The 15,870-nt window shown below is 48.3% G+C and overlaps 1 protein-coding gene across 4 annotated transcripts in view; it reads right to left on the bottom strand.

Moving 5' to 3' along the window:
• SHISA6 (shisa family member 6) overlaps positions 1 to 15,870 on the bottom strand; it is a 399,954-nt gene that overhangs the window by 373,547 nt on the left and 10,537 nt on the right. For all 4 annotated transcript variants that reach the window (XM_048817850.2, XM_048817851.2, XM_075119373.1 and 1 more), the window contains exon 3: positions 4,862 to 5,022. In XM_048817850.2, the coding sequence (XP_048673807.1) occupies positions 4,862 to 5,022 (161 nt within the window). The remainder of the gene's footprint in view (positions 1 to 4,861; positions 5,023 to 15,870) is intronic.

Raw genomic sequence — 15,870 nt, 5'->3', positions numbered from 1 at the left:
CCTCAGAGGGGGCCAGGATCTGGTCCACAGAGAAAAGACTGTGCAAATTAGCACAGGTCACTGACCTCACTGGAGCTATGCTGATTTACACCAGCTGAGCATCTGGCCCCCTGACCTTACAGGAGCTATGCTGATTTACACTGGCTGAGGATCAGGCCCCCTAACCTCACTGGAGCTCCGCTGATTTATACCAGCCACAGCTCTGGCCCAAGGCACCTTTTGGAGTTTTGTTTTGGGGGTGGTTGCGTGGGTTTGGTTTTGGAAGGGAGCGTCCGTCCGCACCACTGCTGTGAAACCCTCCCCCCATCCGTGGGGGGCCTGTGCTGGTCCTCTCCTCACCAGAAGCTCTGTTCGAAAAGTTCCTGGCTGGCAGTATCTTGGCAGTTCTAGTCTAGCCTGTGGTTTGGTCACCCACTCTTTGGGAAGATAACCTGCCAAACCAACCAATTCTCTCCATTCTGCCCTCTGCGGTGTCTCCACTGGTGAAGCTGAGTTGAGAATCTGGGCCTCATTTTCTCCATTAGTTTTCGTGGGCATCAGCACTACTGTCACAGGAGCTTCCATCATCTCTTCCCCTACCCACTTCTCTGATGTTGCTTCTAACTTGTCACTGGTGTTTCGCACCAAACAGTGTAGGGCATCTCCTATGGAGCCTGGAGATGCTCTCATCATGTTGCTGCTCACACGCTATGTTCTCCAAACACCCGGTGGCCCAGCAGATTTCCCACTGTTCGCTCACTCTTCCTTACTCCTGTCCATAATTCTCAGCTACGAAGGCCCAAATGCATACCACTGACTGTTAAACAGGTGTCAGAATACAAGCAACAAGCAAAGACCATGGCTGAGGAGAAAGGAGTTGACAATTACACAGAATTGTCTGTCTAACATGTCTCCAGGTGCCACAATGATGGATGTATTAGGAATGCCGGTAGCTTGCTAGATTAGATAGATGCTCTGTAATCTCAGACTCATCAGGTGTTACCTGTTGTTTACAACAGCACACAGTGAAAGAAGAGGTCTGAGTGGGAGGGAGGGAGGAACATTTCTGGCTGCAGTGAGTGCTGTAGCTCATACTGATCAGATGGTGCATAGCTGGAGAGGTGTGCTCCTGCCCAACCAGTCTCAGGCCCAGCTTTCACCTCCTGGCAGCACGGCTCCTAACATCACCAAAATGGCAGTTGTGGGTTACAGCATGAGAAATAGAAAGCACAGCTCTAGGGGAAGGGCATGAGCCACTTCCCTGCCAATCCAATCGGCAATGAACTCGACAGAAGGAGGAGGAAAAGGGATGTGGCAACATTGTCAGCTCTTTTGCTGCTCCCCAGTTGCTAGGCCATGGAGATGTCCTTTACACACGCATGGCCCCAAGCCTGTTGAGAATTCAGAGGGGAAAATAAATTCTGGCTCTAGCAAGATAGCCTGAGTTCACCATACCTGAAGAGTGTGGCGGAAGCAATGCTGCACAGTGACGTTTAGTTGAGAATAAAAGGCTTCCTTCCTTATGAAAAGGACATGGGGTTTTTCTCCCCGGGCCCCACCTTTTCATCAAGGATTACATCAGGCTTGGGCCCAGTGTGCCTCGAAGGCCCGAAGGAAAAGGAAAGCAAAGGGGGGAGGGAAACCCTTCCATTGGAAACCTGGTGCCACCTCCTTAGATCCAAGGCCCTCACCTCCCCCACTCGGATGGCAGGTACCCTGTGGCTCCTGTTTGCTCTAGGTGGTTTGCCCAACATAGAGCTGGTAATAGTTCCCATCAGTCATTGTAACTGTCTGTGTCCTCAGCAGGCTTTATCTGAACAGCATTTGTTTACGGTCAATCCCACCACTTCCTTGAGAGGTTTGTGGGTATTCTCCTTATCCCATCCCACCATTGCCAAGGCCTCTTCCAGTGCCATCTGTGTAGCAGGAGCTTTTCTCAGCAAGCTCTTTTCCAATGGTATTTGCTAAAACACAAACAAAATCTGAATGAACAGTCACCCTCTTCCCCTCCTTTGCACCCATTTCTGTTCCCTGGTTCCCTCCCCGCCCCACTCCTGCAAGAATTGCATTAGACCCAGCACTGGATGTTGCCTCTTTAGTGTGTAGCCTGATGCTGCACTTGCAGAGAAATAACCAAAATAACCAAGCAGAGAGCCATGAAACCCTACCAGCCTGTCATCTTTAGGCACAAATGAAGCTAGTGTCTGTGCTTCTGATCCTGGCCTCCTACTGTACCTCTGCTGACCTCCTGGTTACCTTGGAGCACCCACCTGACCTGTCAGCTCTTGAGGAGGCACCAGAAGCTGCAAACACTGGAATCAGCTAATTCCCTTGCAAATCTTCCCTTTTGCCCTTCTGGTACTTTCCATCTCTGATAAGAGTCTTAGTACTGCATCTTACTCAGGCTCACTGAGTCCAACTGGTCTCTTCTGCATGCAGACTGGTGTCCCTTGTTTCTCTTTCTGATTCTTTGTTGGCCTGGTACTTCCTACCAACAAGTTCCCTGCCAAATTATCCTCCTTCTGGGGATAACACCATTTAGTTCACTAGCCCAGAAGGAAGGCACTGACCTAGCCCAAAAGAAGCTCAAGCCAACTGAAGACCCTCTGTACAAAACCAGAGCACCATGTCCTCTTTAATTCCTGTGGTTGTATCACCCCATCAGAGTTACGAAGCCCTTTAAGTGCCAGAGCCCTGCCATCCAAGCACACCCTGCCTCCTACAGACAAATCACTGTGCAGTCCTATTCTCCACCTTGACTCATTATTACTCAGTTTAGTTCACAGGTAAGATTCCACTGGCTAGCTCTGCACTGTTCTCTGGTCTCTGATCAATAAAACAGGGGAGAAGAAAAAAAAGTCCTTTCTCCTGGGACCCCTCGGGCCCTTTGTTCTTAGCAACATGTGGGAACTCTAGAGCTCATGGTCAACTGATCCAGACTCCTCAGGATCATGACATTGCTGTGAACAGCGTCTCTCTAACAGTCACCATGACACAGCCATGGGAACCTAATAATTGATTCATGGATGCTACAGCCAGAAGGGACAATTATGATAATCTGATCTGGCCTCCTGTGAAACAGGCCACAGAATTTCACCCAGTGATTCCTGTATAAAGCCCCCAAATTTTGGTTGAACGAGAATGTATCTTTTAGAAAAACATCCTAATCTTCATTTAAATAGTTCAGATAATGGAGAATCCACCACATGCTTTGGCAAATTGTGCCAATAGTTAATTATCCTTAAAATTTTACACCTAATTTCTTGTTTGAATTTGTCAAGTTTCAACTTCCAGGCACTGGATCTGCTGGTTTAAAGAGTCCTCTACTACCAGAAATCTTCTTCCCATACATAATATAAGCAACAACAACAAAAAAAATTCAACAGTACATATAGGGAAAATACAAAAGTGAGAAACTGGCAACAAAATGGAAACAGCAATGCGGGATGCATGTGAAGTTCTTGCAACTATTTCTGTTTAAAAAAATTACACAACTGCAGAAGTACAGATTTTTGGCAGGTATATTTAAAGCTGAAGGAATACAGAGTAAAGTGAATTTATTCCCCAGGTGGCTGGCTTCCCAAATGTCAGCCAGACGCAATGGGGTTACACTCTGGGCCTGGCTTACTCTGAGCTATATTCAAATCTGGGGCACCCAGGATTTATTGATGAAGCCCTTACCAGTATTATCACTAGTGGGGCAACATTGTATCCAGAAGTTTCAATCAGTTAGGTTTGTACTGTATGTGAATACCATGGTGAAGACTGTATGGCCTTTTGTATGACAGTGATGCAACTCCCATCCAGCTTTCCTAGTGGTCTTCTTCATACAGCGGAAGGAGCATCAAGGTAGATTAAAAGAAAGTCCTTAGATCCTTGAAACCAACACTTAATACAATCAACAGCAGTATGGGTCCACTCTTGCACATTACTGAGCACCCGCAGTTCCTATTGGCTTCCATGTGAAGGTCCCAGAAGGAACCATTATGATCATCTGATCTGATCTCCTGTATAACAGGCCAGTAACTCCCACATCAAACTTAACAACTCCTGGTTGAATGAGAGCGTATCTTATGGGAAGACATCCAAACTCAATTTAAAGACTTTAAGCAATAGAGAATCCTCCACATCTCACTTCACAACAGGTGCTTAGCAGCCATGATGATATTTAAAATATCTTCATTGTGTTTATCTGCAGGTAATGAAATGACTAACGAATCCATCACTCTCACACAGAGCTTTTTATCCTGTGACCCCAGAGCACTCTACTGATGGGGAAGCTGAAGTGACTTGCTCAAACACACCCTGCAGGCCCAGCACAGAACCCAGATCTCTTGAGTGCCAGTTCAGCACTCTACCCTCCTGGCCACACTACCCACTTCCCTCGGGATCTCAGTCATGTGCCCGTATGCTCCTGACATGAAGGTCTGGGTCACAGCCACACTTTCCACATGTGGTCTTTCTCTGACTGGATAAGGTATCCTAGTTTGTGTGGATTCCTTCCTTTCCAGCTGCAGTATTCATGGAGCCTGGGCAGTATTTCACACTGTGTGTGTTGGGTTGGGGCCCAGGGGAAAATTGTAAATTCTCAGCAAACCTATCATGTACTTGCTGCTGATTCTGACATTTCTAAAATACCTGCATAGCATGACAAACTAATTTAGCAAATACAGCTGGATGACTTACAGAACCATCACAACTGCTTCTTGCAATACAGTTCTGATCTGATTGCCTCTTCGAGACGGTTTTTACCCAGCACGTTCGATGCTGTTGCCAATAAGTGGAACAGTGTAATGTACTTTACCGCTTCTCTTCTGCTCATTTTCGACATGGCATTGGAGCAATGGGCTGCGTAGGAACCAAGAGGAACAGTGACACTTACCTGGGTTGCTTTTAGAGGTGCGCACAGGGGTGTAGTGGTTTTTGGAGGATGTTCGGACGGGCGTGTTTTCTTTGGGAGGGGTATCTATGGCCGAGATAGTCTCTCTTTCACAGTGTGCTATTGGGATTGGCCCCTGCTGCCTTAGGATGTCTGCCAGAGCCCTGGAACAGAGAAAGAGGACACAACATGTTCACAAAGCAGCAAGCCTGACATTCAAAGGTTTCACTTGTTCATCTACAGTCTCTATTTGAACCCTCCAGTGCTTTGATTTGTTAAGGAAAAATATAAAGGCAACAAAAAACCTTGTGGCTTAAGAGCTACATGTCTTTTCATGGGTACGTTACTGGACAAAGCTCCCTTTGTTCACAGGAGAGTTTGGCTATTGTTTAATCTTTCACATGTTTCCACTAATTCACTTAACCCTGAGGTTATGTTCTTCCTCCATCACTGCCCTTGCTGTCATTGCTATTGCTGTTGAATTGCTTTCTGTAGCAGAAAGCCCTGCCTTCATAAAAATGATTACTAGGCAGACGGGATCCCCAGGCCAGGTGCAGCATGAGAAGCAGGAGTGCAGGTTTCCCTCGACCTGTCCCTACCCAGCCCCAAGCCAATTTTCCTCAACCCTGATCCTGGAGGTGCGAAGGGGAGTTCAGTCCCATTGCTCATTTAATCCTGACTTTTTCTGTCCACAGGGGGACCAATAAAGGTTCATGGTGGTGTTGGGTTTTTGAATTAGGGTCACTGCTGAGATATTTCACATGGGCTATCATTATCAGAGCTACAAGCTTATCTGTGGCATCTTCCCCATTAGAGACTTGTCTGATGGAATCAAGATTGAACAAGGTTCTCTGTGGGAAAAAATATCTGCATTCAACACCATAGGAATAAATTGCATCTAGTGATTTCCCTGTGAAAGCAGGAACACTCAAAAGATATTTAATCTGTGAGTATCATACACACTGTGGAATAACTATAGCATGAAACACACTGATTTTTTAGTGCAGCCAACAGCTATCTCCCGACCAGCAGGAGAAAGGGCAGAACTGTTTTGGTTGTAAGGGATGTTTTAAAACTGATTGAGTTTGAAAGGTTCAGTTCTCTCAGACAGAGGGAACAGGCCTAAAATCACCTTGGGTACCAACAAAGAAATTCCTCCATTGCTGTCATAAATATAAAGGGAAGGGTAACCACCTTACTGTGTACAGTGCTATAAAATCCCTCCTGGCCAGAGGCAAAACCCTTTCACCTGTAAAGGGTTAAGAAGCTAAGACTGGCACCTGATCCAAAATGGCCAATGAGGGGACAAGATACTTTCAAATTTGGAGAGGTGGAACAAAGGGTTTGTCTGTCTGTGTGATGCTTTTGCCAGGGACAGATCAGGAATGCAGCCTTACAACTCCTGTTAAGTTAGTAAGTAATCTAGCTAGAAATGTGTTAGTTTTTCTTTTGTTTAATGGCTGGTAAAATAAGCTGTGATGGATGGAATGTATATTCCTGTTTTTGTGTCTTTTTGTAATTTAAGGTTTTGCCTAGAGGGATTCTCTATGTTTTGCATCTGATTACCCTGAAAGGTATTTACCCATCCTGATTTTACAGATATGATTCTTTTACCCTTTCTTTAAATAAAATTCTTCTTTTAAGAACCTAATTGATTTTTCATTGTTCTTAAGATCCAAGGGTTTGGGGTCTGTGTTCACCTGTACAAATTGATGAGGATTCTTATCAAGCCTTCCCCAAGAAAGGGTGTGTAGGGCTTGGGAGGATATTTTGGGGGAAGACGTCTCCAAGTGGGCTCTTCCCCTGTTCTCTGTTTAAAACGCTTGGTGGTGGCAGCATACTGTTCAAGGACAAGGCAAAGTTTGTACCTTGGGGAACTTTTTAAGCTAAGCTGGTAAGAATAAGCTTAGGGGGTCTTTCATGCAGGTCCCCACATCTGTACCCTAGAGTTCAGAGTGGGGAAGGAAACTTGACAATTGCATATTCATAACGTTGGTGTTGCTCACATTTGCTGTCTTTACTGAAATGCCTTATCTATTGTCCAATATCAGACAGAGTTTAGAACCTGAATCTGTTCCATTTTGAAAATATTTCAGACTATGCCATACATGTGCACAATGCATTGCAGGAATAATTTGCAATGTACTGCACTGCTCTTCTTCTAGCCTCAGTCCCTCTTTATGAGGTTGGTTCTTTGAGTCTCTCTATGCAAGAACCCAACTGAGGCTCCCAAAGCACTTTAGTTCACAACATCCCTGTGAGGAAGGGCAGTGTTACAAAACTCAATGTCCCAGAACACCCCCTCACAGCCCAGTGGAGCACTGCAGCAGCTTTACCTCAGTTTCCCCTTGGTCTTCCACAACTGCACCCAGCTGTCACTGCCTTCCATTGAGCCCTCCAGCCAGAGATGAAAGTAAGCCGGTACGGTTCGGTATGGCACACTGGCAAGAGCCGGTATACAGCCGACCGTACCGGCAGGGGGTAGCTTCCCCAGGCTGACAATTTAAAAGGGTCCCTGGGCTGCCGGAGGCCTGGGGTAATGGCAGTGGCCAGGAGCCCAGTGCCCGTTTAAACTGCCAGCGGAGGAAAGCTGCCTTCTGGGGTAGTGGCAGCGGCCAGAAGCCCCAGGGCTCCGGTGTCGATTTAAAGGGCCCAGGGCTCCCAACCACCACTACTGCAGCTGGAGCCCTGGACCCTTTAAATCACCGCCGGAGCCCCAGGTAGTGGCAGCAGCTGGGAGCCCTTGGGCTCTGGTGGCAATTTAAAGGGCTTCGGGATTTAAAGGCCCTGCCCCTTCCACCTGAGACCCCACCCCCCCACACCCCACCTTGCTCAGGACCCCAGCCCTGAGTACTGGTAAGTCCCTTACGTTACTTTCACCCCTGCTTCCAGCTAAGATACACTGAGCCCCACCCCTTCCAGGGTACCAGTGTCCATAGGCCTTACACTGAGGCCTGTAAAATTTTCTTCCCCCCTATATCAGAGCCCACCATGTACTTTCTGCTCTTGATGCTGGGTGTCCTCTGCAGCCCACTCTTAAGGTCTGTGAACAGTCCTCTTCACTCCCCCTAAGTACCAAGCAAACCCTGACCCTCTCACTGGCCTCTGGCCCTAGGTTTATTCAGGCTTCTTCCCCAGGCCCCTGCCAAAAAGAGATCTAATATCCATGCCTGTTCTCCCTCAGGGCTTCCAGCAGAGAGACTCCCTCCCCTCTAGAGAGGGTTCTGGCTCTCAGGAAGGAGCAGTCAGTCCACACCCCTCCCCTGTCATCCTCCCCCTTTCGTGCTTTCTTCCTTCTCAGGGCTTGGCTACAACTGCAGATGTAGAGTGCTGGGAGTTAACCCAGCCTTCAGAGACCGCAGCAGGGAAAATGCTGCCATGTGTTTACACTGTCAGCTGAAAGCACACTGGCATGGCCACATTAGCAGTTCTTGCAATGCCACAAAGAGCAGTGCATTGTGGTAGCTACCCCAGTGTGCAAGTGGCTGCAGCGTGCTTTTCAAATGGGGGGGGGGAATGTGACAGGGAGTGTGTTGTGTGTATGTGGGGGGAGAGACAGTGTGTTTTGGGGGGCAGAGAGTGTGTCAGCAGGCTGTCTTGTAAGTTCAGACAGCAGCAGACCACCCTCCCCCCCCCAGCCTCTCTCTCACAAACACACTCACAGCAGCAGCATTCCACAATAATGGTTTGCTTTGTCCCAGAGCAGATACGCATGTTGGCTGTCAGAAATGGAGCTTTGAAAGGGGATATTCACAAGCCTGCAGCCGAGTTCAAAACAATGAAAAGAGTGGCCACTTGACTTCAGGGGATTATGGAGCATTTCTGGAGGCCAATCACCGCGCAGTAATGCAACACGTTGTCCACACTGACACCCAGGCGTTTCATCCAGGGCACAGCAAACTTTATGCTTCTTGTGGAGGTGGATTACCAGGAGCGCTCCAGCTGCAGAGTCCAGGTGCTCTATGTGCCTTGCCAGTGTGGACACCTCAGAAGTTAGGGCACCCAGGGCTGATTTAATGCACTCTAACTTGCAAGTGTAGCCAAGCCCAAAGTCCCACACCCTACCCAGGTGTAGCAGGGCAGGGCTAACTGAGTGGGGCTGGCACCGGGCCTCGCACCAGGCCTCACTGTGACAGGAAGTATTATTAGCCATGTTTGGTTATGATTGATCACATGTAGAGGCCCCCCACCAAGACAAGGTCCCCATTGTGCTGGGAGCTGTAGGCGCACACATGCAGCATGACACAGACAGAGAGAGGGGAGGGTGAGATATGCTCAGTGGAGAGTCGCACCCACTGATGACTCAGTTACAGCTCCCTAATCCTCTTGGCCCTAGCCTGAGTTAGAGCAGCCTGGGAGTTACACCAGTTTACAACAGCTGGGGGTGCACTCTGCCTCACCCCCTACACTAGAACTGTAAGTAGACAGCATAGGAGCCAATCATACCAGCTAAGAGAAACCTAGTTAGGGCCTGAGCATGGCAAAGAGGCCAGAACAAAGGAAGAGAATCAGGCCCAGAGCATTTAAGGCCCATATTTTCAAGTGCGCCCCATAATCTTGGGAGTCTGACAGTTTGGGTGCCCAACTTCAGACACCAACGGCCTGATTCCTCAAAGGTTCTGTGTGCCCATGGCTGCCGTCAACTGCACACTGAGTTGTGGGTGCTCATCGCTTCTCAAAACCAGGCCTGAGGGGTCTCAAACTGGCCACCCAAATCCTGATGTACAATGAATTGCAATATGGCCTTTTGTGACTAGCCCAAGGTTACCCAGAAGCCAGTGACAGAGCTGGGAACAGGAGCCAGGGCCCCAGGCTCTGCCCTGACCTAAACATTAGAGCACAAGTCCTTCCTGATGGGAGGATTCGTTCCTCCCACTGGTGCTCCCCTGTTGCTGCACAATGCAAACATTTCTTCCCACTGCATTTGCAATCCTGCACGCTGGTAGGCAGGGGGACCAGGAGCCAGAGTTGTCCTTTCAGGCCTAATTCTGCAAGTCCAGGGCAGGGGGAGCTCCCCCTGAAGTCAATGGCTGTTCCATGGTGACCAGCATCACAGGACTGGGCTTCAGGCACACATCTCTGAGCGATTATTCAGGCGCTGGTTAGGGAACAGCGTCTGTGCTACGGAAATGCCAGGAGTCGCTTTTCAATCACAGACATTGTGACGTTATTGCTATTTATTTGCTGTGACCCTCGCCCTGGGCTAGGCGCTCCCCAAACACTCAGGGAAGATGGTCCCTGCTCTGAGCGATGGTCCCAGGACAGACAGAGGTCAGGAGATGCGGAACACCAGCAGTGCTGCTGGAACAATTTTTGTAGTGGGTGCTGAAGGCAGAAACCAAGGATTTGGGTTGTTACTACTACTTCAAACCAGGGTTTTGGCAGAACCCCTAGTCCCAGCACCTATGAACCCCAGGAGGCAAGCTGCATACAGGTCAGCTCGATTCTCTGAAGGCAACATAGCAGAAGAGGGGCTTGCAGAGGAGCTCAGAGGGGGCCGTGTGGGAGAAGGCACAGAGTGCGAGAAGATGACAAGCAAGGAGCAGAAGCCGGGCACGCTGGTGCAGTGGAGGGGGCAGAGGCGATGCCCTATCACAATACAGGACATATTGTTCCTCTCAATACTCTTGTTGCCGGTGCTATTCTTACTCACAGCTGGTATTCGGTGTTCGACTGAGCACTAGGAATGGGGCTGCCCAGCCTCCAAGATGAAGAAATTTGCTTTGATTCCCTAAAACTAATGGAGGCAATTAAAGTGAATGTTCTCCAAAGGGATCTGAGTCAGTAAGAAGCGCCCAACCCTCTCAGTCACTGTCTACCAGAACCAGAAGACTACATCAGCTCCTCTGGGTGAGCGCTAAGCCACGTGTTGGGAATCTAGTCTGGTGTGTGAATCGTTTCCAAGAAAACCATGTGTAGCTGCTCCTCAGCTCCAACCAGGAGCTGAAATCCCTAATCTTGATTGTAAGTATAAAGCAAACTCGCACGCTATGTGAGGAAGAGCATTCAGCTGTAATCCTTTAACAGGATGGATGGTGGAACCTTACCTGAAGGAATGGTAACACTGAATGAGCAAAACAGTCACAGCAAAACGGGAAATCTGTACAGTACAATGCAGCCAGCCTCAGGCTAGAAAAACAGAGGCTGTTACACTGAAAAGAAATGAAGAAACCAGAAGTGCCAGTCAGGGAAATTAGGTCTCCTTTTCATTTGGTTCCACCTTCAAAGTCTATGTTAGAGAAGCTGAACACAACTGTTGGAAGACGCCTGGGATCCGAAGTGTATTGGGACTAAAATGATCTTGGATAAATATGAATGAAGAAGCAACCTGCCAAAAAGTGCCTGCTCTATACAGAACGGGCTGCTCTAAGTGTTTACCACTCATTGCTCTTCCTTACCTCCTGGGAGGATGAGGAAAAGCTCTTGATACTATCAAACCAGAATTAAACAGGCAAGTATAACCTCTGCATGTGCTGATTAGTTGCTTATTAATTCATCTGTAATGTTGTGTGTGATCAAAATTATTCCTCATAAACCGCACCATGGGCTAAGCTTCTCCCTGCAGTATCTCTAGTGTAGTCAGACTGAGGATGAATTTGGCGCCATGTAAATAGCTCTATTTTAGCTGTATACTTTCCCACTGTAAAAGCTACAAGAAAGGTAATGGAAGGAGCTGTAAATACTTGATCTTATTGCCCTTATCATGTGATTAGTACCACTGCAATCAAATGCATCCTTCTCATCTGAGTGAGGCTTGCAGAATTGGGGTATGAAGCACCGTAAAAGGCTCTTCATGCCAACGTCATCTGATATCAGAACAACAAGTTTTGCTCAGCAGGATGCTTTACCTTTAGTGCAGCAGATGGGATAGCCAGAGCTGCGTAACTGCACAATCATATCCTGAGAGGATGGTCTATGACACAGCTTTTATTAGCACTCGATTGAAGTGAGATCATTAGGGACCAAATTCTGCTCTCAGCTACCCCCATGTAAATACGGCCTGACGCCACCATCATCAAGAGAATGATTCTGGATTTACATTGGTGTAACCAAGAGCAGGATCCAGACCTAGTACTGGTAGGTCTAGTTCAGAATTGTCCCGATTCCGTAAAGAAAGCGCAGATTAGATCCTGCTGTCAATTACACCACCATAATTCCAGAATAAGGACAACAGCACCCAAGTCACTGGAATTACTTTCAATTTAGACTGGTGTAGCTGACAGCTTCTTTGGAAGGAAATCCAAGGGTGGGGAGGTGAACAAAGATGGCTCTGACTGCTGGAGCCTGTCCCTTTAAGAAGGAAAAGGAAAGGATGGTCGGAATTGCCCAATCCCAAGAAGGGTAGGAATGCACAGGACAGCAATGAAGTGGAAAAACTGTAATGACCCTGCAGTGAGCCCCTGAGGAGGAGAAGAGCAAGGAACAGACAGTGCTAAAGTGTCCACTGAGGCAGGGGAAGGCGAGGACCACGGAGAGGAAGTGCCCTAAGCTGAAGGAAGGGAAAAACAGAACAAAAGGAAAATGCAAGGCGCAGAGGCGGGAAGAAAAAAAAGTGACACAAACATGACAACAGAAAGAGCACAGGGGGTGAAATCCACGCAAGAGGCGGAGTGGATCCTTAGCTCGCTGCAAGCGTTTGGGGGTGGGGCTGCTTAGTGGGCCAGTTACGGAGAGTGTATATCAGCATAGCAACAATGACATCAGCAACAACACCACTCCATACCACCCGAGGATCTGGCTCCAAGGCATGAAACCTGGCAGAGTCATAGGAGCCCTTCCTCCTCCTCACAGGCTGTAGGTACTACGGGCCTGACTCAACCAGTGATTTCAGTGACGTTCCTGCAGACTGAGAGCGGCGTCAGTGAGAGCAGAGCCAGACCTGAGGAACCCCAGAGACCTTCCTGTGCATGGCTCCTTCAGATGAGAGCTCTTCAGACCTGATGTCCTCTTTGCTTGCCATGGACACTAACGAGCCTTTGTCTCTCCTTGGGTTTGCCTTGGCATCCCAGGCCCTCCCTCCTGCTATCGTGCAGGGAACTGCGTAATGCCAGTTGGCCAGCTGTCTGCTGCCCTGCAACGAATGCATTTCAGACAGGCCTGTGCTATAGGCTGGGCAGCACTTTAGCATCCTGTCAGAGACAGCCACTGTACAGCCAGGGGATGGAACTGATCAGATCAAACTACTTATGGGGATTTGGTAGCATCCACTAGGCTACTGGAATTGGATTCTCCAGCCCATCCACACGGCACTCCCTCTTGCAGTTGGCAGGGAAAGGCTACTGTCATGCAGTTTGGGGACAGGAGCAATATATAGTCTGCAGTGAAGGGGAATGGCTGGGTTTAAGAAGTTGGGGTTTGGACGCATACCAGCTTTTCCCATCACAGCTATTGAAATCTGAGGAAGGTCTTGGGGACTGAAGGGCATTTTCTAGTTCCTACTCTACCATCCAGGGACTTGTTCCTGAAGTCAATGAGGCTACTTGTGAGAGTCCAGATTGCAGGTTCGGGCTTTAAATTGTACTCTCCTGAGATGCCTTCTTCTCAGACAGCTATAATGTAGCCACTATTGGTATGAAATAATGTGTTAGGTGCTCTCCACGTGCACACAGGAAAACACAGTCCCTGCCTCAAGATGTTGTCTTTCAGGCCAAAAACCAGACGAAGGATGAGGAGAAGGGATACAACAGGCAAGCAGAGAGGGATTTGATGGCTCTGGACTGGTTGGAGGGTCTTTATACCTGGGGGAGGTTTCAAATGCACAGTAGAGCAGTTAAGCGCGTAATTCCCACTTGTGCCTTTGAGACCCCCTCCTAGCTCCTAGGGAGCACTCCCAGACCTAGTCGAGTATAAACGTATCTTACTTATGTATGAGGTAACGTTGGTGTGGAACAGTGGGTTTTAAGCACTGCCCATCATCCTGGTCCTATTTGCAATTGGCTTCCATGGGTATTCGTGTTTTCAGGTATCCATGACCCTGCTGAACTATGATGGCTAGCTCACATATCAATGGGAGTTTTGCCAATGGTTCAATAGGGTCAGGATTTGGCTCACAGTGAATAAGAGCCAGTAGGTTTCTAAATGCTGGTGAGAGTTCTTGGTTCTGTCACTTGCTGTTCAGGCTGCACTGCCATGGACATTCTTTCACCTCCACTATCTGATTAGGTTCCCATACCCTGCAGTGGCTGGCTTCTTCAGTTACAGACTGGGGGAGCTTCCGAGTACACAGGCACATGCCTCGGGTCCAAAAGAACATCTGGGGAGATGGAGAAGGAACAGCTAAGAGATCCGGGAGAGTGAAATAAATATTGGATGAGTAGTGCATGACTGCGCTAAGGGAGAGAACCACAGGAATCAAACTCCCAGGGACTTCAATGGGGCCAGGATTTCACCCCAAGGGAGCTTAAGATCCCCTACACTTACTTGCTCGGTTATGAAGATTGACAGCCTAGCTGCCTCGGAGACCATTCACAGACAACAGGACAGCCCCCTGAAGAGGATGGCCCACTCCCGAGGCAGTGGGAAGCATGACCAAGGAGGAAGTCATTTGGATGATACTCATATATTAGTCCTAGATTGATTTGTCATCCATCTCCAGACCATCTGGGTGCCATGGGAAATTCAAATGCAAAGGCCACATGCTGCCCTCAGCTGAGCAGAATTTGGCCTATATCATACTCTGGTACACACATTCCCCCACAGCAAGCTCTGCTAGTTTAGTGCTAAGGCTGCCAGACTGCATGGCTCACCAGTGTACACCATGAAAAGCAAGGGGGTGAGCAGCTCAGTCATTCAACACCACATCTACACTCCTCTCATCAACTCCCTTTCTTGGTCTCAGCTCCCTTTCTTCTACCCCATCTGACCATGTTTTGTGATTATATGATCATGTGCTTCGATCGGAACCATAGAGGGGGACTTTCAGAGATCATACAGTACACAGTTCTGTACACAGGTTTGTACTGGTGTGTGGCAGAAGTGACCTATGGGATCAGATTGCCAGTGATGGCTGGGAGATGCCCTCTATAATGTTTAGAGTTCAATTTTATGATTGTTCGTTTTCATGGATCACAACAAACCAGCATAGAAATTAACCATCTCTCTGCAATGGTGGCTAGGGGAGGTTATGGCGCTTGGCTGCCCATTGGACCCAGGGACCCAGGCTCTGCAGCAGGGCTGGGAGCCAATGGAGGTGGCCCAGAATCTTCTGGCTTTGCCCTTCTCTCTAGACCTGTTTCCCAACTCCACTCAGACCTCTGTACCTCCCGCATCCTACTCATTCCACACATTAACTGAACCTCCCTTTGCCTATGCCCTCACCATGTAGGTTCCTCTCTCGCCCCTTTTAAGCCTGGCAGCTGAATCCCAGTCCAACAGGCTTCCTGAGGGCACTGTCAGACTGAGAGCCCCATCTAATGAACACAGGAGACTGGTCAGAGGGAGCAGCTACCTCCATAGCCGAGCTATGAATCGCTGACAACTTGGACTCCAATCCCCCTTCTGCATGCCTTCTCCATTACCCTTGTTACCAGCAGGGGCTGGAGCCAAATGGAAGTGAACAGAGAGGGGGAAAGCTGGAGTCCACCTTGTCAGAGACCCCCAATCTGCAACTCTGCTCCAGAGATGGCTGCCCCTGCAGCATCAGAGAACAGAAACAGCTGGTCCATCTGAGCAGTCTTTTCATCTTTCCTTGGTGTAGCTCAGTTAGGATCCCCTGAATGACATAAAGAGCTCTGCGTGCTGTATTTGAAATTGAAAAAGTGGGCTACATTTGAGATGTTGTTAATGTGTGAGCAAACGTGTATGAAGTCTGTGGGTTCTGTAGTTGTTTAGCTGACAAAAGTGGAACTATTCCCAAAAGGGAGAAGTTTTCACTATTTCCAACGCAAAAGTTAGTAAATATTTTTCTTTAAAAAACTTAAATGTGAAATTCAATTGTCCTTTGAAGAGTCATTGCCAAATTCAATCATTTACTATGAAATGCCAGAATTTTAGCCCTGCTTATGTATAAATCT

Source organism: Caretta caretta, chromosome 14 (assembly GCF_965140235.1).
Source record: "Caretta caretta isolate rCarCar2 chromosome 14, rCarCar1.hap1, whole genome shotgun sequence".
Classification (NCBI taxonomy): domain Eukaryota; kingdom Metazoa; phylum Chordata; order Testudines; family Cheloniidae; genus Caretta; species Caretta caretta.
This window is presented reverse-complemented; position numbering and strand designations above follow the sequence as displayed.